The 23,712-nt window shown below is 45.7% G+C and overlaps 1 protein-coding gene across 1 annotated transcript; it reads right to left on the bottom strand.

Moving 5' to 3' along the window:
• Positions 1-22,137: 22,137 nt before the first annotated feature.
• On the bottom strand, positions 22,138-23,031 carry sox3 (SRY-box transcription factor 3). Its single transcript, XM_061079725.1, has one exon. It carries the CDS (start codon positions 23,029-23,031, stop codon positions 22,138-22,140), a length of 894 nt encoding a protein of 297 aa, XP_060935708.1.
• Between the last annotated feature and the right edge of the window lie 681 nt (positions 23,032-23,712).

Raw genomic sequence — 23,712 nt, 5'->3', positions numbered from 1 at the left:
CACACGTGTGTGTATTGGGCAAACACTGGACTGTGCATGCTCCAGCCTGAGAAAGTGGCCTCGTGTCGTGCAAGCAACAAGTCATGATAATAATGCATAATGTGTCGCTCCCATGTCACAATGAGGTCTCTCTTATAACACAGAAATGATGACAAGCCTTCTCAGAGCCTTGCATGGGAAAAAAAAGACAACACATATACAGCCCATGTATTATAATGGTAACTGGAGGAACGAGTCGTAAATCAGCACAATTACCATTACGCCCATGTGAAGAGAGTCTCTCGCTCAGACACACGAAGCAGGATTAGAAGACGTGGGGATATAAACACTGGAGGCAATTTTTCTCTTCCCTTCCCCACCCCCCCCCCCCACCCCATACTGTACATTCTCACTCCAGGATCTTTTAAATTCATACCTTGAGTGAGATGTCATGTCAGGTGTGAGAATCCCCTGTCAACTGTTGAGATGCTACTTTCCTGCAACATATAGGAATGTCCCATTTCACATGCAACAGAGTTTATACAGATTCTGTCTCTTGGAAGATTTACACTAACTACAGCTACATTCTTCAACTCAGATCAAGACGACAACCAACTTGTGATTGACTCATTTCCCATTGCCAGTAGCTATTTTTTCCCTCCAGTGCGTCATACTTGACATCACGCATCAATTAATTCTCAGTCTCTCTCTCTCACCTTCGCTGTCTTGCACAATTATTGGTGTGATGTTTCTATCCGTGCCAATAAAAACTACTAGAGACTCATTTGACCTGGGAGCCGAGTGAATCCATTCCCACAGCAGAGAGAACCAGATGTTCGCTGGTGTTGGTGGGTCGTTGTAATATCTTGTCGAGCAGCACTCCGTCACAATCTTGTCTGCTTTTTCACACGTCCCAAATATTGTGCCCTCGGCTTTATTGTGTGACGATGAACTCTTTTAATTAATGTACTAATAATGCAAGTGCTGATTAACCCTATTTTACCTTCTCAGTCTCAGAAGAAGCCGAAATCCTTCGTTTTTTTTATGCAAACGTCTCTACACATATAAAAACATCTCTACAGGACGAGAATTTATAACTTCCTAATCTCCGGTCCCTGTTTCTATCGCTCGGTCTCTCTCCGGTCGCTCTCGCTCTCAGACGTGAGGCCTGTGATCCCCGTGATCGCTGAACACACACAGGCTGGAATCACTGTGATGTCATCAGGATTCCATGAGGCCTGCACAATGACCGTCTCCACGACAACACAACTCAGCCCGCTATGGGTTGGAATTTGTGTGTGTGTGTGTTAGTGAGTGAGTGATTGAGTGAGTGAGTGAGGGAGTGAAAGAGGGGGAGAGAGAGAGGGGAGAGAGAGAGAGACAGAGGGAAAGAGAGAGACAGAGAAAGAGAGAGGGATACAGAGAGTGAGTGAGTGATTGAGAGAGGGGAAGAGAGAGAGAGAGAGAGAGAGAGAGAGAGAGAGAGAGAGAGAGGGAAAGAGAGAGAGATAAACAGAGAGAGAGAGAGATACAGAGAGAGAGTGAGAGAGTCAGCGAGTGAGTGAGAGAGAGGGGGGGAGAGGGGGAGAGAGAGAGAGAGAGAGAGAGAGAGAGAGAGAGAGAGATACAGAGAGAGTGAGTGAGTGAGTGAGAGAGAGAGAGAGGGGGAGAGGGGGAGAGAGAGAGAGAGAGGGAGAGAGGGAGAGAGAGAGAGATACAGAGAGAGTGATTGAGTGAGTGAGTGAGTGACTGATTGAGTGAGTGAGTGAGTGAGTGAGTGAGTGAGTGAGTGAGTGAGTGAGTGAGTGAGAGAGAGAGAGAGAGGGGGAGAGAGAGAGAGAGAGGGAGAGAGAGGGGGAGAGAGCGAGAGAGAGAGAGAGAGAAACAAACCTAGAATCAGACGCATTGTATCAACATAAAACACCTTTGATCTCACGAGTTCATATCTAAACATAATCATAACTCGACATCGTGACCAGAATCACAAACCACATCACAGCACGGCTGCACAGATACTCACAGATAAGCAGGTTTCTATCGGTGGGAGGCGACGGGTCCTGCCCCCCCCCCCCCCTGCCACTGGTCACTCCCTGGTATTTGTTAAAATAGGTGCTTAGGCTAATGATCCCCCCGCTGGGAGAGCAAGAGACCCCCGGGAGTTTCTCTCTGCTGGAGGAGGTGGGAACATCTCACAGGTTCATGGAGTCTCACCTCATCAGCTCGTCAGCTCGTCAGCGTACGAGTTTCATTCCAACCGACGAGCAGGAAAACGATCAGGGAGAAAACAGAGACTATGAGTCATCGTTATCACCAGAGGGAACGGAGCACTTAAGTGATATTAGATATTTGGAAATATTATGCCAAAAGCACAGAGAGGAAATATTAACACAAACAACGGTTCCAACTCTTGTTTTGGATATCCAGCCAAAGTTTAATGAATTATATTTATTGTTTCTGTTTGTCTTTAGTTTTGTTTTGAGTCTTGTGTGCCACTACAGGATCTTTAGTGAGAATGAGCATGAAATCTGAATAACTTGAGTTTACCGACAGTTCACTGAAGGTTAATAATGTTGAATAATTCTCCTAAATAAAGAAACCATAGATATATATAAAGACTAGATGTCTTGTCCGGTTGCCAGCCAACGGAGCCGGACGTCACCACATGGCGGCCATCTTGCCAGAGGTTGCTCGCTCACCCATAACATTTTTGAAACGGTCTGGTTTGTTATAAACGTCAGAGATGTAGTTATGACACTGCATAAATTATTGAATCATTTAGAAAATAACTAGGGCTGGGCAAGTTAACTCGTTTAAATCGAGTTAACTTAAGTGATGAGTTAACTCGATTGTTTATCCGCCAATTATTTTCTTTTTTCCTGTTCTGCAGCAGTCAGCAACAGACTTTCACAAAATAAAAGCCTGACTTTCACAATAAAACAATAAATAATCAAACCTGAGTTAATGCGAGATAAAATAATTAATCGAGTTAACTCATCACTTGAGTTAACTCGATTAAAACGAGTTAACTTGCCCAGCCCTAAAAATAACATAATTATTCATAAGTATGCAGTGTCATATCTACATCTCTGACGTTTATAACAAACCAGACCGTTTCAAAATCGGTTGAAAATTGAACAAGTTATGGTTTTTTACCACTACCAACACAATGTTATGGGTGAGCGAGCAACCTCTGGCAAGATGGCCGCCATGTGGTGACGTCCGGCTCCGTTGAACGAGACATCTAGTCTTTATATATATCTATGAGAGAAACTGTCTCAAAGAGCTGCAGTGCCTCCAATTCTGAATCCATAAGCCTTCGCCACTAACGCCAATTTCAGAACATGAACTCCAGAGAATTGGGTCCAGACTTTATCTGGAGTTTTCCTTTCACACGTGCAAACCGCAGCCGGAGATTCTCCTGCTCAGGGGCTTTCACAACAACACAGAAATCTCTGGAGCGTTCCAGTGAGGGGTGGGGGGGTGGGGGGGGCGACCGGCAGAGGCAGGAGGTAACGTATTAATTCCGCTGTGGAGATCGTGCGTGTTTATTTACCCTCATCGCCAAAAGCTCTCTTGACTTCTTCGTCTGTGTCATTTTACTGTGGCTCAGCTCTTGCATTCCAAGATATTGTTATGTTTATTGTTTGTTTTACATTTTGCGTCTGTTGCGTGTTAGAAACGTCAGAAACATAACCACTGTTGACTAGGGATGGGGGGGGGAAATGGATTCAGTTACAAATCGCGATTCTTGTGAATGACGATTTTAAATCGCCATGCTGCCTCCTAAATCGATTTTTTTTTAAATAATAAAAAAAAACAAAAACATATTTATTGGTTTATACGAGGGGGGATATATGGGGGGGGGGGCAACATCACCCCAGAGCATGTTGACCAGCTCTTGTTTTTGCACAAAGACTAAACATACCCAAGCACTAGCTTTGCATCGCCTACATGCAAACAACAATAGCCTACTTTTTGTTTATTTCAAAGTTTATATTTTAAGTAAACTTTTATTCATTCCATTTAATTTACCTTTTATTTATTGTTTAAAAGTAGCCTAGGTGGCATACATTTCTTAATCTGTCAGTTTGTGTGCAGTTGACAGGGGCTATACAATAATAGGGAATATTTTTATTTCTTTTCTCTATTGGCTGCCCGGCAGTTATTAAGTTAATGTTAATATTTGAAATAAAACTTGTAAAGCTCAAAGTGATTTTGACTGTGTTGTATTTGAAGGTCTGATTCAACTTTCTTCCATGGTCCAGTATTTAAAAAAAAAAATAACCAAAAGAAATCCCAGGAAATCATAATATCGAATCGCAATACACTTCGTATCGCCACCTTAGTTTCGTGATAGTATCGTATCGGGAGGTCCCTGCCGATTCCCGTCCCTAGTTAACATATGATGTGGACAAATTAAAGAAAACACTAATGGATTTGGATACAACAACAACAAGCCTATGGCCTCATGTTCACAGCCCTCTGGTTCAGTGTCAACCTGTTCTTTAAGTTCTGTCATAGGAATGGAATATTTTGTTCTGCATTTGTCAACACACCTGCTTTTCCCTCTAAAAGTATCAAAGCTTTCAGCAAAGTCTGGTGTTCTGCAGTCTGGAGGCTCTGCGGCGCCCCGCGGTGCCGTGTGGAGGTGTGAATGTTAACATGCCTCAATCTGTGTGCCACAGAGAAAAAACAATCCATGCTAATCTGCCACCACAGACAGGCGTCCAGTTAGGCCAATCAGGAGGGTGGAATCATCTGGAGTGGAGAGCGGCTCAGAGAAGCCCAGATCCGGGGCCTTGATTGCAGAGGGGGTGATTTACAGCCACAGAACAATGATGGCTGCCTGGGTCAGCACTGATGGAGAGAGGTGGTGACTGCACCAGCAAAGACAGCGAAAACTCACCTGACAGCCGTGCACACCAGCACACACCAGCACACACACACACACACACACAGAGCAGCCATCAACACAATTTGTGTTAGTCACTGAGGTAGCGGGATCAACTCTGGCGATTTTAACTCCGTGACCTGAACCTGCCCCTGAGGCTGCTGGCGTTTGACCTCTGCTGCATTTCACTAACAACACATAAAACCAAAACAACTCAGCAAGCAGCTTCCTAAGAACTCAGCCCAGATGAAACGATGGTAACTGCCTCTGCCCTGCAGTGGCGTATGTTAATACAACGGGAAAGGCTGAGGTTTGCATGAAAGAAGGAGGGGGGGGGTTCAGATGTTAAGTGTGCATATGGAAGAGAGAGAGGCAGGGAGGAGGAGGAGGAGGAGGTCATCATCAAGACTGACCCTTTGATCTCTGTCATTTCGACCACTAGGGACCAAAGTTCTCTTCAAAGTGAACCTGTGGCTCCGGCAGCGGCAGCTCCGCATCAAACTACAACAAACAGATCTCAGGTCGTCAGTGAGTGATTTTTATAATATCACCAAAGGCTTTTATTTTGACAAAATTATAGTTACACCAAAACAAAACTGCAAAAAGGCACGTTGTCCTACTACCTCAAGCCTTACCACTAGTTTCTACTGACTGGGTACAAAGGATAAACACTAATGCAAGAAATTAAGAAAATGGCCAAACAATAATTAAAATGAAGACAGTCAAAATAAATATAACACATTTTTTTCAAAGGAAATACAAATTGAATGTGTTGCCAGCACTAACTTTAACACGTTAACTTCATAAACATAACCAGGAGGTGCTAATGATGCAAATGGAATAATATCCTGTAATTTGATTTATGGCTCAGTGTTTGGTCCCTGAATGACATGAAAGAGAAGCTTTTGTCGTCCAGACTCTGGGAATCAGAGATTTAAAAGGTCAATTGACTAGGGACGGGAATCGGCAGGGACCTCCCGATACGATACTATCACGATACTTAGGTGGCGATACGATATGTATTGCGATTCTGTAAGTATTGCGATTCGATATTACGATTTCCTGGGATTTCTTTTGGTTATTTTTTTTTTTTAAATACTGGACCATGGAAGAAAGTTGAATCATACCTTCAAATACAACACAGTCAAATTCACTTAGAGCTTTACAAGTTTTATTTCAAATATTAACATTAACTTAATGACTGCCGGGCAGCCAATAGAGAAAATAAATAAAAATGTTCCCTATTATTGTATAGCCCCTGTCAACTGGACACAAACTGACAGATTAAGAAATGTATGCCACTTAGGCTACTTTTAAACAATAAATAAAAGGATAATTAAATAGAATGATTAAAAGTTTACTTAAAATTAGGGCTGGGCAAGTTAACTCGTTTTAATCGAGTTAACTCAAGTGATGAGTTAACTCGATTGTTTATCCGCCAATTATTTTCTTTTTTCCTGTTCTGCAGCAGTCAGCAACAGACTTTCACAAAATAAAAGCCTGACTTTCACAATAGAACAATAAATAATCAAACCTGAGTTAATGCGAGATAAAATAATTAATCGAGTTAACTCATCACTTGAGTCAACTCGATTAAACGAGTTAACTTGCCCAGCCCTACTTAAAATATAACTTTGAAATAAACAAAAAGTAGGCTATTGTTGTTTGTATGTAGGCGATGCAAAGCTAGTGCTTGAGTATGTTTAGATTATTGTGCAAAAACAAGAGCTGGTCAACATGCTCTGGGGTGATGCTGCTCCTCCCCATATATCCCCCCCCCCGTATAAACCAACAAATCTGTTTAAAAAAAAAAAAAATCGATTCGGGAGCCAGCATGGCGATTTAAAATCGTCATTCACAAGAATCGCGATTTGTAACTGAATAGATTTTTCCCCCCATCCCTACAATTAACTGATATTACCGCTATTAAAAGGCCCGAGGACCCGCAACTGTTTCAAACTGCTCCTTCTCGCATGTGCAGCAGATAAACTGGGATCAAGAAAGAGTTAAATCCAGGGTTTGTTTTGAGTTTGCGTTTTAAAGTGGCCGCACTGTTGCCCCGGGTCCTGTGCTGGAGCTGAGAGGCTGCCTTTGACGTGCGATACTCCACAGACGAGATTGCTCTCAGCTTCTGGAAGAACAGGCAGGTGTGTACATGCACATGTGTCCTCACGCACACACACACTCAACGCACAAACACGGATTCTAAGGCACAGGTCACCGCCTCCTTCGCGGGACCGTCCCGGCATCAACACATCAGCGGAGAAAAAAGTTACAATCCTCTTTGTCACAATATTGATGATGTTGTTTTCCGAGAGGTTTTCTAAAGTTTCGTGTTCCTTTGCCGGCTGAGAATTCCCGGTTTGTTTTGTAAATATCTGACAGTGATAAATGGGGCTTAGAGGACATCCCTCGGCGATGACAGAGATGGGAAACCATGACTACGTTTGGCAAATACATCCCGTTTGAGGCCTTGGGGGCATGACTCACAACACCAAAACCAACACCTAACAGTCTGAAAGTTCACTCGCTGTGGCTTCTCTGCTTTCACGCTGCTGGCAACCAACGGACGCTCTGTACTGTACTCCCCCCCCCCCAGAGCCGGGGCGGGGGGGGCCTGGTGAGGGGGGAGAAGCCAGTGGGAAGATTTTTTAGGGTGCCTAGAGTTTTTGGGGCTGACTGGGTCCATTTAGCCCCCAGCAGATTGCTCCCCCCCCTCACCCCACCGTCCCTCCCCCTCCACCGCCGCCCCCCCCACCCCTCTCCTCCCCCTGGCTTTGTGCGGCCTGAGCCCTACTCCTCCCCCTTTTGTCACCCGGGCATTCCGCTTTGGTTAGCACACACAATGGGCGCTCAGTGCTCACCCTCCTGACACTGCATTCTGCCTGTGCACCAGGGAGTGGGCACGGGAAGGGAGGGGAGAGGAAAAAGGGGGTCCGGGGGGGGGAGGAAGGGGAGGGAGGGAGGGTTAAAGGATGACAGCAACTCACCCCATGTGACCAAAATGCCATCAAGTATCACCCCCCCTGTCTCCCACCCTCTTTTCCTCTTTTTTTTCTTCCCAAAAGACCCTCTCCTCTAACTTCACCCCTCCGTACAGATGGGCAGTGAAACCCAGTGCCAGTGGGCCGGGGGTTGGTTGGCACGGCGATAACACAACCTCCAGTCCACCGACCGAACAAATGAACAGGTGTCTCTCATGGCTGAGTGCTGATGTGGAGGCCTGCCCTCAGCCAGCTCGGTTCCCTGTGTGTGTGTGTGTGTGTGCCCATGCAGCTACACGTGTGTGTTCCCTTCATCTCTGCTCTGCCGTGACGTCAACACCAAAAACACACTCGAGGCCAATTTCATTTCTGATCCGTTCACATCCGAGGACTTTCTCTGAGATAGATAGATAGATAGATAGATAGATAGATAGATAGATAGATAGATAGATAGATAGATAGATAGATAGATAGATAGATAGATAGATAGATAGATAGATAGATAGATAGATAGATAGATAGATAGATAGATGGATACTTTATTAATCCCAAGGGAAATTCAGATCATCCAGTAGCTTATACAGTTAACACTTCAACACCTCACTGACATACACACAAAAATCACATACGGAAAATATATATACAGATACAGGAATGGGATGCAATGATGTGATTGTATCAGTGTCCAGTAGGGAAGTGTTCTTGTGCTGCTGGAGTGGAAAGTACACTAAAATATATATATATATATATATAAATATATAAAAATATGGAACTTGCAGCAACTGCAGCTGGAAATATCTCCGGTGGAAAATAAGTGGAGAATAAAGTTGCCGAGAATGTAACTTATTCACCGGCAGGAAATTTAATTCCGACTTAAGAATAGCAACTAGTGGAGTGCATGAGGATGGTGGTGTGTGTGTGTGTGTGTGTGTGTGTGTGTGTGTGTGTGTGTGTGTGTGTGTGTGTGTGTGGTGTGTGTGGTGTGTGTGGTGTGTGTGTGCGTGTGTGTGTGTGGCAGCGGCTCGGAGGCTGCTGGGGGGGTTCGTTTGAGTTTCAAAGACCCTGCTTGTTCGCCCATATTTCACACCACGGTGACATCTTAAAGCCCAGACAGGCCCGGTTGCTTTGCCCTCTCTCTCTTTCACTTTCTGAGAAAAAAAGAGGGGAATTGGGATGTGAGGGGGGGGGGGGTGCGCTGAAATATATGCAAATGGTCCCCCAGAGGGGATACGAATTTTATGGGTTCAGAATTTAGTTCAGCCAACCCGAATAATCAAATGTGGGAACAAAAAAAACCCCAGCATCCCCCCTCCTCCCTCTCCCATACCATTCCACCACCACAACTCCATACCTCCAGCTTCAACCCCCCCACCACCACCACCACCACCACCACCTCAGGCCTCATCTCTGCTGCCTCCTGCCAGGTCTTCACATGAGAGGAGCTCAGTACGTCCAAACTCTTATTAGGGTCTCCTCACGGGGCAGGGGGACGTGGAGAGAAATGAGGGGAGAGGAGGAGAGGAGGAGAGGAGGAGGAGGAGGAGGAGGAGGGGAGAGGAGGAAACGAGGAGAGGGGCTGGTGTACCTGATCAGGCTGAACCGCCGGCTCCTGATTACGACACCATTTTCTCAGCAGGCTCCCCCAGCCTCATCCTGCTCCTGTGAATATGGAGCACAGGGCCGGCCGATCCCCACGGCGCCGCCTCTCATCTAATGGCAGAATTAAGACCGTTTAGAGTGATTTCCTCCGGCTTCATGGTCGCACTCTGAAAGAACTGAATCTTTTTTTTTTTCCCTTTTGCGCCGATTTACAATGTGGGGGGTCTGGCATGCAACGGGCGAGAGAAAAAGTTCTACATGACTGAACATAACATTACAACAGGTGGGGAATTGAACAGAGACTCTGCAGAACTACGGCTGAGAACAGTTTTTACTTCACCTACTACGTGTACATTCTTGTTAAACTGCACCACTTTCCGTTTGGTCGAACATTTTTTATTCTTGTAGTGGGGTGATGTGGGGTTATGATTATAAAAGCAGCTTCCCTGGGGAACTTTCCTCAGCAGCCGAGTCTGTATATGCCCATCACTCTGTTCATTTCCCACAAGTAAACGGAGTAATAAAACATAACGACTGTATTGACAGATACGGGTAATGTGTTTTATTGTGTTTTCAAGTTTCAAATATTTTAAAGTTTTAAAGTCATGGTTAAAAGGATAAAACTGTCATAGACTCTTATTCCATAAAAAGATCAAAGCCAACATTAACCTTCTGTGGGACTCTTAGTTTTTTTATTGGATTTGTGACATTTAAAAAATGTTTTTATTATTTATTTAATATTCCACTGCATATGTCTATAGTTATTGTTGACACGTGTGTTTACTGTTGGACTGTCACTAATTCGCTAAATAAAAGAAAAATAAAAGCATACCATATTTCTCTTTGGACTTTAAAAGATCCCAATTTTACTTCTTTCACTCAATAAACCAAGCGATTATTTTTATAAAAATACATCGTCACAAATCTTAACTTTCCTCAGCCCATGAAAGGTGGAGTTCCTGCGGACGCATGCTCTTCACAGACCGGCAGACACTTCCTACACCAGGCTTGTAATTGGAAGTGAAGCCTACCAGGGGGTTGAAAGCTGATCATGTGTCAGATCAAACTGATTCATAACGACACTAACCCAAACAGGGTGTAAATCTGGACACAAATCTGCTTAAACTCACTCCCTCTGCGTCAAACTGCATTACATCAAGCCCATCACTGTGGAATATGGCACAGGGACCACAGCCAGCCACAGTTTGAACCTGTTGCTTTTGTGTTTCCCCATGCCGTCTAATGATCCCCCCCCCCACCTCTCCTCCAACCTCCAGCAGACAAATCCTTCAGCTTTATTGCCCCGGGATTCAAGGGCTGCAGGTGCACGGGCCACAAAAGGGAAAGAAGGGGTGGAAGGGGGTCGGAGGGGGGTGTAGAGGAGGGAATGGGAAAGAGAATGAGTCAGGAGATAAGAGAGGAAGGAACAGAGACCCCCCCCTTACCCTGGTTGAACCTCAGCATCGACCCCTCACCCCTGCCTCCTTCCCTTCCCGGCCCCTTGGACACTTCCCTGTGTTGCTCCACCGCTCTGCCACACGTGAGAGGAGTCCAGAGCCCGGGTGGTGCCGCCTGGCGCTACCAGGCCTGCCTGGGTGTGCGTGGCAGGGAGCGAGGGGCTGCCGTGGCAGAGTGGCCATGTGGCGGGACCGGAGCTTTTCTTCTGAACCAGTAGAGGAGCAGTAATGACTCTGAGCTACAGCTGTGCCCACTGAGGCTTGGCCTACCTTACCCTCGGTGGCCCCTCAGCCTCATCTCCCCATGTCGCCCTCTCTGCTACTGTTAGCTGAGGCCAAGAATACCAGCGTGATTACCTCCACTGATATTCTCCAAAGGGCTCAAACTTATAAAGTCATGGGTTAGAGATGAATAAGACGGTGATGCAACTAAAAATAAAGTATCAAATATTAACTGTTTATCGAAGAACATGGTCAGAAGATATGAAGTCTAAACCAAAGCTTTGAGCATGTCACCCTCATGAGCAATATTTTTTAAATGGGAAAATAAATTATTTATTTTAACCTTACATCAAAAATATGACTTAGAAGAGCGCAGACCCCTTTCAAGACCAAACAGTCTCCTTAAATCCAATCAGGCGGCACCAAATTGCTTCCAATAATATATCAGTTCCAATAATATGACATTTTTGTTATTTTTGTTTATGTTAAAAAATGATTCCCTGTGAAATCTGTGAAAATGTCAAAGAAAACCACTCGTTTCACAATGTTTAAGAATCCTCGGAGCAGTGCCAACATTTTATAAGATATTTGTTTTGGTCCGTGTCGCATCTTTCCAGCTAATTAAGTTCGAATACATCAGTATTTTTTGTAATTCTGTTGACAAACAAACAAATAAAAAAACTATCATCTTGAAAACATCAACTTCTTTGCGAAGGTGAACAAAACACAGATCATTATGTGCACAGGTGACACTAATGTAAAGAAACTAGAGCTGCAACTAATGATCATCTTTATTGATTAATGTACAGTGTATCTTAATCATTGAATGTTTCAAATGTGTTTATTGAAAATTTAAATCTTCTTTATGAATGGAGTTGTCCGAACCCATAAAATACAGTTTAAAACAAGTTTCAAAACAAACAAGAGAGTTAACTAGTAGAAATTAGTTAATCCCAATTCAATTAATCCCGATTCTTGTCGTCTGAATCCGTTGTTTTGATCTCAGCTCTAAACAGGTCGTATTGAGGAAGTTAAATCCTGATGAAGCCATGATATAGTCTGGGTGAAATCCAAAGTGAATTCAATCTCGTTCTACTTGTAAGGCAAGGGGATTAGTTAACCTGTTTTAAATAGTTCCTCAGTCCACTAGGTGTGTCATTCGGTTTTTGTCACATCTATATCTTATTCTTCAGCATTCCTCGCTGCATCATATTTCTCGTGTGATTCCTGAGATGAAAACGTAAACATGAGCAGAACTGGGCTGAAGTCCAGATATTATGACGACGTGGGAAATTTCAAAGAAGGATCCTCAGCATCAGAGACGAGATGGAGGAGCTGGATTGTGGTTTTGAATGACTCAGGTTCAGGGAAGGCCATGAACAGGACACACCGCGTGAGACAACACACACAGAGGAGTGTGGCTCGATGCCAAACGAGGAAACTTCTCATTGGCAAGTGGAATCCTTCAGTGGGCCGGCTCCAAGTGTTGACTGTGCCTTGACAAAAAGCCATCTGAGTTCCCTACTACACACATAATATGCTGACATAAATCCACTCCAGCTTGCTCTTTGTCACACATACATAAATAAACATACTATCCCGCCCATGTTACTGGAGCTGCTGCTGCCGCTGCTGTGAACACACCCACAGGGACAGGAATAACAGGCCACTCCAGAGAGACACAGTGGCACCACACAGCCACGATGACTCTTTAACGTGTCCTTATCTCCATCCCTAATCCCCAGACACTTTACCATCAGCTCCTGTTTACACCAACCTCAAGTCAAGAGTAGAAGCAGAAAATGGACTTTCTTAATTTCCAAAGAGTAAAGTCCACTAGAAAGCCATCGAGGAGGACCGCCTCCGCTGTCGAGGGAGCCTCATATTGAATAAGGATTGAAATTAACATGACAACTTAGGAAAAATGCTTTTTTATTACTCATTCATCCCGTAAATCACTTGGCTCCCCCGCTCCTTCCCTCTGCCTCAGCTATTAAATCACCATCTTGACCCTGCGACCTGGGGCCGCAACCATAAAGAGCCCCCTGTGGGTCAGAGGCCTGATTGTAACATTTGAATATGAAATGGACTTGGTTGGGCCTGGAAACAGCCCCATGCGCTGAGACACAGGCTGACCCCCAGGAGAGAGAGGCCTGCCTCACCGCAGCCCCGGGCCCGGAGCCTCCATCCTCCTCTCAGCGAGGATTTACTTGGACTTGAGAAGGAGGCCGAGACAGAAAGAGAGACAGAAAGAGAGAGAGGGCTGAAGTCGGGGGTGGAGGGGTTGCAGCGGGGTAGGGGTTGAGCGAGAGTGAGGGAGTGGAGAAAGAGAGAGGGCAGACATTTGAATAAGACAAGAAGCGATTGGTGTTTGCATGACAAAGGCGCCCGCCATCTCCCCTGATTGGTGTCACAGTGCGGCACTAAAGCCATGCAGCCCCCCCGGGGGGGGTGATGTGTGGAGCACAGGCATGTTTATGCATCCAAGGTGTGATATTAAGGAGGGATAGCGGGGGCCGGTCATCAAGTTGCGGGTTAAGAAGTTTGTGCGCATAAAGTTTTAAAAGAAGAAGCCGCTCGTTTGTTATTCCAGTGAGAAATTTACAATTTTAAGTGAAAATCAAGTCCAAAAAAGTTACTTTTTTCTCTTTTAGGACTTTGTTTGAAACCGATGTATATAATATAGGAGAAGAGTTAAGGAAGGGATTGTGGGAGCCTGTCATCAAGGCTCCGGTTAAGAACTTGTGCGCATGAATTCTTGAAAGAAGAAGCAGCTTAATATTGTGACAGTTACTTTACAGTTTTAAGTGAAAATCGAGTCCAAAGAGTTACTTTTGACTATTCTTTAAGAAAGTTTAGGGAAATCCCCTTTTCTCAATGATTTCATATTATAATATAGGAGAAGAATTAAGGGATAAGTGAAGTTTATTAATATCATGGTCTTCATTTCACAGCTCAGGCCTTTTCTATCTTAATTACTTCCTGAGCTCTAAGATGCCTGAAACAGGAGGAGTCAGGTGATCAGACAAGTTGTAAACAAACAGTTTCTAAAATCCTTTACTGCAGCAATTGGGGAAAACCGATAGATGTCTGCAAAATGATTCAGGTTAAACGTTAAGGCAGGAAGTCTTTGAACTTTGATATGTCAACAAAGGATGGTTTGGCTTGTAACAAACTTGTGTTTTCTTTTCAAGTTAGTATGAGAACCTGAAGTTTAATATTAAAACTGATTGTCTGACGTTTTCGCCTCCATGTTCCTAGATCCCAGAAGACAATTTCATTATTACTTATAGTGAAGTGGGCCAAAGCTATATCATTATCCCTTAAAACTGGATAGCCGTGATAAAAATGTGTCTTGGGTTTATAAAAACAGGCTAGATATAACAAAGCTCTGAGAACTACATTATGTTTGTGGCTTCTTGTCTCTGAGTCTCCACCTTGTTAAGGATCTGAACTCCTCGTCGTGTTCCCTCGTTCTCCACCTGAAGTCATGAATCTACTTATCATCCCACAGAGGCCTGAAGACCCACACCCCCGCTGTCCCCCTGCTGGGCTGTCAGTGGAGTCGTCAGCAGCTGCAGGTGGACCTCCGGCAGCACCGACTCCTGACCCTCCATCCTCCGACCCCCCCCCACTGCAACCCCTTCCTCCTAATGTTTGATGGGAACTCCAACGATAAAAGAACAGAGATGAGAAGGGAACGTATGAGTTGACGAATCCGGGCGGTTGAGAAGGAGATTTCACAGCTCAATAAGTTCGGACAATTTGTTTACAATCCCCCCCGATTATTACATTACATTATTTTCATACATTTTATATTTCATTTAGGTGACGCTTTTATCCAAAGCGACTTAGTAATAAGTGCATTCAACCCCGAGGGTACAAACCAAGAACAACAAGAATCTAGAAAGTACACGTTCTTCAAAAATAAAGCAAAACTACAAAGCGCTATGAGTAAGTGCCATTTAAGTGCTACTAAATTGTTAGTTTCAAAAATTGTTAGTCATTAATTAAAAAAAAATAAAAAATTTTATTCAAGGTATAGTCTGAAGAGGTGTGTTTTTAGTTTGCGGCGGAAGATGTGTAAACTCTCTGATGTCCGGATGTCGATGGGGAGCTCATTCCACCATTTAGGAGCCAGGACAGCAAACAATCGTGATTTTGATGAGTGTTCAGCAGTGAAGAAGCAACGAGCCGATTATTACAGGTCCCTTGGGAGAAGGTGCACGCATAAACATTGACGCAGGTTTTTCTCAGAGATGCTGCAGATTAGCCGGGAGTATGCTGTGCCCAGGGGAGTGGTGCAGAAGGGCAAGAAGAAGAAGTACCACAGGGGGTCGAGAAGAGGAGGGATGAGGATGAAGGAAGTGCGAGTGAGAGTTAGCGAGGTCACGCGCTCGCTCACACACACACACACACACACACACACACACACACACACACACACACACACACACACCCCCTGCAGACACACAAAGCCTCCACAGGCTCATATGGGCAGTGGTGCTGGCCCTCGGGGACACACCTCCAAGAGAGATGGCCTGACTAACTCTCCATGGCAACTAATCAATAAGTGACAGAGTCAGTCAGGACTGACCCGGAGCTGAGTGTGCTCCACCTCCCCCCATGTTCCCAGGGTTACACTCCCATAAACCACACACACACACACACACACACACACACACACACACACACACACACACACACACACACACACACACACACACACACACACACACACACACACACACACACACACACACACACACACACACACACACACACACACACACACACACACACACACACACACACAGAGATTGGGCTGCACTAAAAGACAAAAGTACCCCCCAACCTGACCAGTGCCCCCAGGAAAATAAATCTTTGGGGTGCATTTGACAACATACTTTCCCCCAGTGAGGGTGTGTGTGTTTAGGGGTGGGGCGGTGGGTCGGGGGGCACACACGTGGGCACAGGTTGCTGAATGAACACGGCTCCCGACAATAGCGATATGATCGGACGGCTTTTGATGGAGCCCGAGTCACCACGACGCCATTGTGTGTCTGTCAATCTGTGTTCCTTCTCACTGTCCCCCAGCACACACTAATCAATATCTGTGGCCTAGATGAGAGGCCTAATCTTCCCCCTTGTCAAACCCTTAACTCCTTACCCCCCGACTCTGCATTGTCTTGCAGCCGTCCGGCACTCTCCTCACTGTCCCAAGGCATCGCACATACGTCTGCACACATGCACTTGGCCCCGTTTCTTTCTTGGCTTCCGAGACAGGTCACAAGTGGGGTCAGAACTTGAGTTTGGCAAATTAAAAGCAACGCTACATGCTCCAGTGTTCATAGACAAAGTGATGGGAGCCGCAGACGGGGGGACCATCTGCAGCAGACACACACTTTTTACACACTAGGAAGTCTTGATGTCTGAGCCGACCCCTGGCGCACATGAGAACCAGGCCTTTGTGTGGAATTGCCTTTACAGGTTATTCAGGAAGAGGACTCCCAAATCCAGTTTTTTAGTCTCAGACGTGTGCTTGTAAATGTGTGTTTGTCTGTGTGTGTGTGTGTGTGTGTGTGTGTGTGTGTGTGTGTGTGTGTGTGTGTGTGTGTGTGTGTGTGTGTGTGTGTGTGTGTGTGTGTGTGTGTGTGTGTGTGTGTGTGTGTGTGTGTGTGTGTGTGCGTGTGTGTGCGTGTGTGTGCGTGTGTGTGCGTGTGTGTGTGTGTGTGTGTCTGTGTGTGTGTGTGTGGTTTTACACATCTTCCTCAAACGGACTCCCAAATCCAGGGAAGAGGACTCCCAAATCCAGTTTTTTAGTGTCAAACGTGTGCTTGTAAATGTGTGTTTGTGCGTGTGTCTGTGTCTGTGTGTGTGTGTGTGTGTGTGTGTGTGTGTGTGTGTGTGTGTGTGTGTGTGTGTGTGTGTGTGTCTGTGTCTGTGTGTGTGTGTGTGCGTGTGTGTGTGTGTGGTTTTACACATCTTCCTCAAACGGACTCCCAAATCCAGTTTTTAGTCTCAGACGTGCGCTTGTAAATGTGTGTTTGTGTGTAGGTGTATGTGTGTGTGTGTGTGTGTGTGCATGTGTGTGTGTGTTTGTGCGTGTGCGTGTGTGTGTGTGTGTGTGGTTTTACACATCTTCCTCAAACCACAATTACAAGCGAAAACAAGTTTAGGTAAACATCAGAAGCGTTTAGCCGAACAAAAACGTCAAAGGATCCTCGAATGAAAACTTCTCTGAGCACACAAGCCAGGAAGAGAGAGAAAAAAAAACAGAATCCTCCCATTTCAGCTGTTCGTGTGATTCGTATTTGTTTTGTTTGGGACAAAAGAGGCGGTAATCCTGTCTCATATTTGACAAGTCTCATATTCACACACACCTGCTGGGACAAAGTAAACACACCTTCAGAGTCAGACACCTTAATGGATGACCCTCACATTAAGACCTAAGTCCGGATAAACCCTGACGCAGGCTTGTTGACATGATAAGGTAAAGAGACGTTCCCACTGTGGATACGACTGAAGAGAGAAAGTCACATTAAAACATGAACAATCTATAAATGGGTCAAAAAGACATCACGGTGACGGAGAGCTGCACTTTCTCTTCTCCCGGACTGTAATCATTTGAAACAGATTGTTGGCTGATTCCCTGACATGAGAAAATTTGACTCACGCTCAAGCTTCATCACGCTCGGTGTCACGAGGCGTCACGTGTTTCTCCCACATCCTTCAACAGAGATCTACAGTATCAGATCAGAGCTGAAGATGTGACTAATGCAGGTTGGGAGTTCAAAATGTCGTAACATTCATAGATTATGAAACAGAATTGCATAATCGTTCGAAGAGACGTTTTGGACCCTCGGTTATTTTTACAAACCCTAGCCTATAGCGGCTCGGGCGCCTGGAAGTCTATGAGGCCTTAATTGAGTCTAATTTACTTTCAACTGTCATGTGCACAAGGGAGCTGTGCTGGGGCGGATGCAGTTTCTGGAGTGGCGGCATGCTTGCGTTTGAAGCATGTCCCACTCAGCATTCCTTGTGGTTGTGTAAGGCACGGCGATCCAACCACAGCTATCATTAATGAGACGTTTGCATCACGAAACAAGTCCGTCTGTGCTCACATGCGTTCGGGCATGGAGCAGAAAAGTAGGGACGTACTTAAAAAGAGGAGAGCTAAGGGGGAAATGGTCAAACGTGATTTTTTTCTCGTGTGTGCGGTGGTGAGTGCCATCGGTGAGCTGAGAGAGGGGATGAGGGGACGGTGCGGTGGAGAGAGGGATGGCTCTCAGTGGGTCAGCCCGAAAGCCCCGACCCCAGGAGGATTTGATGCCATTTTCCCACGCAGGGAGTCGACCTGAGAGAGCTCGTTAACAACATCTGCCCCAGTTCAGAGAGATTAACCCCCGCCGGCCCCCAACCCCCGCACCTCCACACACCGCTCGGCTGTCAATCTGAGAAACCTCACGCGAGTCCCTCCGCTGCGGACAGGCCTGCCCGAGCCGGACAGGCCACTCCAGAGCCCTCCAGGCCCCGAGTCATAAAGGCCTCCAGGAGATCCCAGACACACCGAATCAATACTGTCCAACTGTGTCACAGGTGGAGTCCCTAACTGCACTCACCCGTACATCAGCTACACACCAAATATGTTGTGTGGGAGCTGTCTGCTCTGTCTCACCAGAGGAGGTCCAGATTTGAGTTTGAGATTACCTGAAGAGTTAAGAGTATGTTGGGAAGGTGTGTTCCATGCGGCAAGTCGCCGAGCCAGTCGAGCAGGCGAGTTAGTGATGTCACTAACGTCAGTCTGTCAGCCAGATTTGTGTAATGAGTTTTCCACTCATCACACTGACGTCAAAGGAGACACTCAAAACATGCTCCTGCTGTCTTTAACCACCTTGTTCACATATACTCCCAGGAGAGGTGCATCTGGTGGGGCATGTTCTGACATAATGTGAGGGGAGGGAGAAACAGGATCGACTGAAACATGGCCCATGGCCCTGCTGCTGCTAAGCTGGAGCTTTGCAGACACTGCGCACATCCATAGGTGCACACAGACACACAGACACACAGACACACACAGTGGCAGAATCCACTGGGAATCCGCTGAATCCATGTTCCTACAAGGCTATAATTAGGTTAGTTTTTGGAGAGGGGGTTAAACAAACAGGGGCTGTGAGGTCATAGGCAGATGGAAGTGGGATATGCCTGCACTTGCTGAGTGGGCACAGAGCTCCACATGACAGGAGAGAGAGAGAGAGAGAGGCCCTCCGGGCGCTCAGCAGGGGGAGCGCGAGGGGGGACGGGGGGGCGAGGATGGTGGGGAGCCAACTCGGATGGCCTCACTGCCAGATCATTCAAACACAAATCAATCGCTGTGTACGTTCCAGTCACACACCTTCCCACACATTTTCATCCCCTAAATCATCAGTAGGTATTAAATGTCTGTGCCAGATTCCCACCGATCACATCGAGAGCTGAGCTTTACTGCAGGGGGACCGGGGGGGAAAGATTTCACTGCTGCGCTGACACGCTCTAACTTTTGCATCGGGTTGTCGAGCAGAAATCTCAGCGTTTCTGCCTGAAAGTGAAGCAGCAACGTGCGTGTGTGTGTGTTTATCAAAGGAGTTGTGCAGGTGAAAGCCGTCCGCGGGTTACATCACTTTATGATTCTGATAAAAAGACAAAAACAGGAATCCGTCCGGCCCACGGCAAACACCCCGGCACAGAGGAACAGGAAGAGAAAAGCTGCTTAATTACAAAAAAATGAGTTGGAGAGTGTGATTAGGTGACGGGTGGCTGCTGGCACGCTAGAGTGACTTAAGACCCTGTCAGTGAATGCAGGGAGGTCTAGATAATCTTTCCTCCACAAAGGTGCGTGGGGCTAATCCCGGCCGCTGTGCTGAGCTGTGGATCAAGTCCTACAGGGAGTGTGGGAAGGCCAGCGGGACCGCCACTGCTTCACCCTCTTGGTGGCCAGAGCTTATTTATCCCAAGGTACACTGCAACAGCAGGCCAGGCCATTCTTCCACACACCTTTGCATTATCAGGGTGTCAGCAACAGTGAGACTGTTTGAGACACAAGTTTAGTTTAATGAACGTGACCAGTAATTTGTTAAAAAATATTTAATCCGCCATATTCATTAAAATTTAAACAGAACCCACTCAGGGGAGGACGGATCACCGCAGTGAACAGAGAGTTTTTTTAAATGTTCTGAATGTGAATGAGACAAGTTTCTCTGAGGATGTGAAATATAACATGAGAACTCTGGGAACCCCCCCCCCCTCTCAGTAAACACAAAGTCTTATATTGAAAATATTTAGTTTTATTCTCTAAAGTTATTTATCACATTTTAAATTAGCCAAACAGATTCTACAAATTCTGTCTGACACGCAAGGTGAATTAAAAAAACTTCTCAAAAGAGTCTCAGTCAGCATTTATTGTGTTTTATGGGATATGTATTAATAAATATAATAAATGGTTAAGTTCAGTCCACTTTTTTATATGAAGTTATATAAAATTCATCACCTTCCTACTGTTATGTTTTGATTCTTTAATTTCTTTTTTTTTTTTAAATGCAGAAAAGATCTAAGATTAATATTTATGAAATAACACTTTCCAACCAACTGACACCAGCCCTGGAGTAAAATACTCAAAGTTTGTCTGCACCAAGTTCAACTGAGGTAAAGGATGAAAATATTAGAACTTATTTAAGGCCAAAACAAACACATCTTTATAAGATAATTAAAAAAGGAGTGCGATAGGACGCTTTAATTCTATCGAAAACGGTTGAGCTTGTGTAAATGTTTGCCAGATATATCAGATAAAAACTCAAAAGGCCCGTAGGCTTGTGTTGAATTGTGTCCTCAATTTAAATGGAAGTTTAAAAAGATGCAGCAGTTGTTTTTTTCAAGTCGAGAAAAGCAACAGAATTTATTTCCCTGCACCTTTAAAGCTTGTGAAGAAATTAAGATCAGTCTATTTCCCACAGCAGCTTCACCATGAAAAGAAAGTGAAAATATCACTGCATCTGTTTGTCTTGCAAATAACTGAGTGTGCCTTTTAACGTCACGTAAATTCTAAATCATTGTACAAACAACTCACTGTCACTCAGTGTTTGAAGATCCTCACACAGAACCTTTAAATGTGTCACTTTCATATTCCCTTGAGACAAAACCTGTCCCCCAGAGATATTGATAAAAACCAAACAGTGTTTCTAAATTGCACACAAAGGACAGAGTCTGAAATCATGTTTCGTACAAATTTATTCAGCATTTAAGAATAGAGGATGGTCTTAAAATATGTAGAAACGTCAGTTTAAATAAACCTTTTCGTTCAGGATAATGAGTAAACATGACACTTGTCAGAACCATCACAGAACATTTTTACAAAAAACAAAGTTTGAACATTTTTCACATGACAAAAAAGACATCGGGGTTCACAAGCTAAAAAGAAAAGAAAAACAAAAATCGTACTATAAATAAAACTTGCGTTTGCGACCCGCACAGTCTTAACATTTCATTTTAACCTAGGTCAAGAGGAAGGGAGGGGGGAGGGAAGAAAAAAAGAGAGAGAGACAAGAGATTACAAAATCTGGACACAGTCGAGACAACTGACATTCTACAAATTAAGTGTAAACATTTATGTACCAAGTTTCCATCCAGCTTTTCTGAAATACACCGGCCTCCTGACGAGGCCACATGCCTTTTCACAGAGAGAAAATATGGCATTATTTAAAATATAGAAGTCCAATTCTTCTACTTAAGTTGATTGCTTATACTCGTGATAAAAAGCCTCTGTTTGCAATGCAATTTACTCTGATGGGCTCAACGCTCAGTTTCGATCCGTTTCAACAAATTCATGTGGATGAACTCGAGGAGAAAAAACGGGCTGTTGAGATAAAAGTTGAACGTCGTTTCTTTAGCAACCAAAACAAAAAAAAGTTCAAGTATCCGAAGTACTTTTTGATGAAGTTTTTTTTTAATAGTCTTTATCTCTCTCTCTCTCTCAGATGTGGGTGAGAGGTAGCGTCCCGTTGACGCCGGTGCCCGCGCTCTGGTAGTGCGGGTGCACGCTGTGTAACCGGCTGCTCTGGAGGGAGGAGTGCTCCGCAGAGCTGTCCCCGCCCGGCGGCAGGTACATGCTGATCATGTCCCTCAGGTCCCCCAAGCAGGCCCGCTGGGAGTGGGACGTGATGGCCGGCGGAGGGGAGCTGGGCTCGGTCTTGCACACGGACGCCATGGAGCTCAGGCCCATGTTGCCGGATTGCTGCGTGTACGCCGGGGACATGCCGTACGTGGAGGCCGCGTTCATGTAGGACTGCGCCGAGGACATCATCGGGTACTGGAGCCCGGCCATCTCGTACCGGTGCATCTGCTGGATCTGCGGGCTGTTCATGCTGTGGTGCTGCGGGTAGGACAGCTGGTCCTGCATCAGGGAGTACGCGCTGTTCGTCCAGCCGTTCATGTGCGCGTAGCCGTCCATCCTCTGGCCCACCACCGCGTTGTTGACCACGTTGGCCCCCGGTGGCAGCAGACCCCCGGGCAAAGAGTACTTGTCTTTCTTCAGCAGGGTCTTGGTCTTCCTGCGGGGACGGTATTTGTAATCCGGATGCTCCTTCATGTGCATGGCGCGGAGCCGCTTGGCCTCGTCGATGAACGGCCTCTTCTCAGCGTCGGTCAGAAGTTTCCAGTCGGCGCCGAGTCGCTTGCTGATTTCGGAGTTGTGCATCTTGGGGTTCTCCTGGGCCATCTTCCTGCGCTGGCCCCGGGACCACACCATGAAGGCGTTCATGGGCCGCTTCACCCGCTCCTGGTCGCTGGCACTGTTGTTCTTTGCGCCCTGTGCCGAGCCGGACTGCGGGAGAGGGCTCTTGATCTCGGTTTCCATCATGTTGTACATAGTGGCGGCTCTCACAGGTCTCTCACTCACAGGCAATTCAAAAAAAAAAAAAAAAAAAAAGTCGACAAAAACAGCGCCTAGAGTCAAAGAGGTAGAGGTACTGACCAGTCTGTGGGTAAGACGATGGGGAAAAAGTTCTGGCCCCAATGAGGCGACTGAGTGTGCAGGTGCTTCTGGTTTCTCTCTCGGCTCCAAGCTGCTCTGTCCCCCACGGCTGTGAAACAGGAGTCTGTAAACTTCTCCTCCAAGCTCATCTGTTAATAGGCCGAGTGGCCATGTGATGTGGACTGACAGCGTGACAAAGAGCCGCCGGCGACCAATCAGCGCGCAGCACCGCTCGGCCAACCGGAGCACGCAGCGGTGTTTTGGTTCCAGGAGGAGGGAGAGCAGCTAAAGTTCTTTAAACAAACCTGAGAGCAAAATATCACAGATTTACAACCCGGGTTCCCCCTGATAATGAAGACGAGCAGTTCATGAAAAATACAAGCAGCTTTTTTTGTTTTGTTATTGTGGCCTGATGGCATCGTTATTATGAGTTCTGCGACAAAAGAAAAGCAGAGCTCAGGTTCTTTGTGTGAAGATTCTTCCCCATGAGGGACTCGGTGGAATGAAAAATGAAATGTCAAGGATGCAGAAGGGAGAAGAAGAACGATGTATGGTTTATATAAAACCTGTGGCTAC

This window comes from Limanda limanda, chromosome 10, assembly GCF_963576545.1.
Source record: "Limanda limanda chromosome 10, fLimLim1.1, whole genome shotgun sequence".
Lineage (NCBI taxonomy): Eukaryota > Metazoa > Chordata > Actinopteri > Pleuronectiformes > Pleuronectidae > Limanda > Limanda limanda.
The sequence above is the reverse complement of the archived record's forward strand: the minus strand, read 5'-3'. Positions and strand labels throughout refer to the sequence as shown.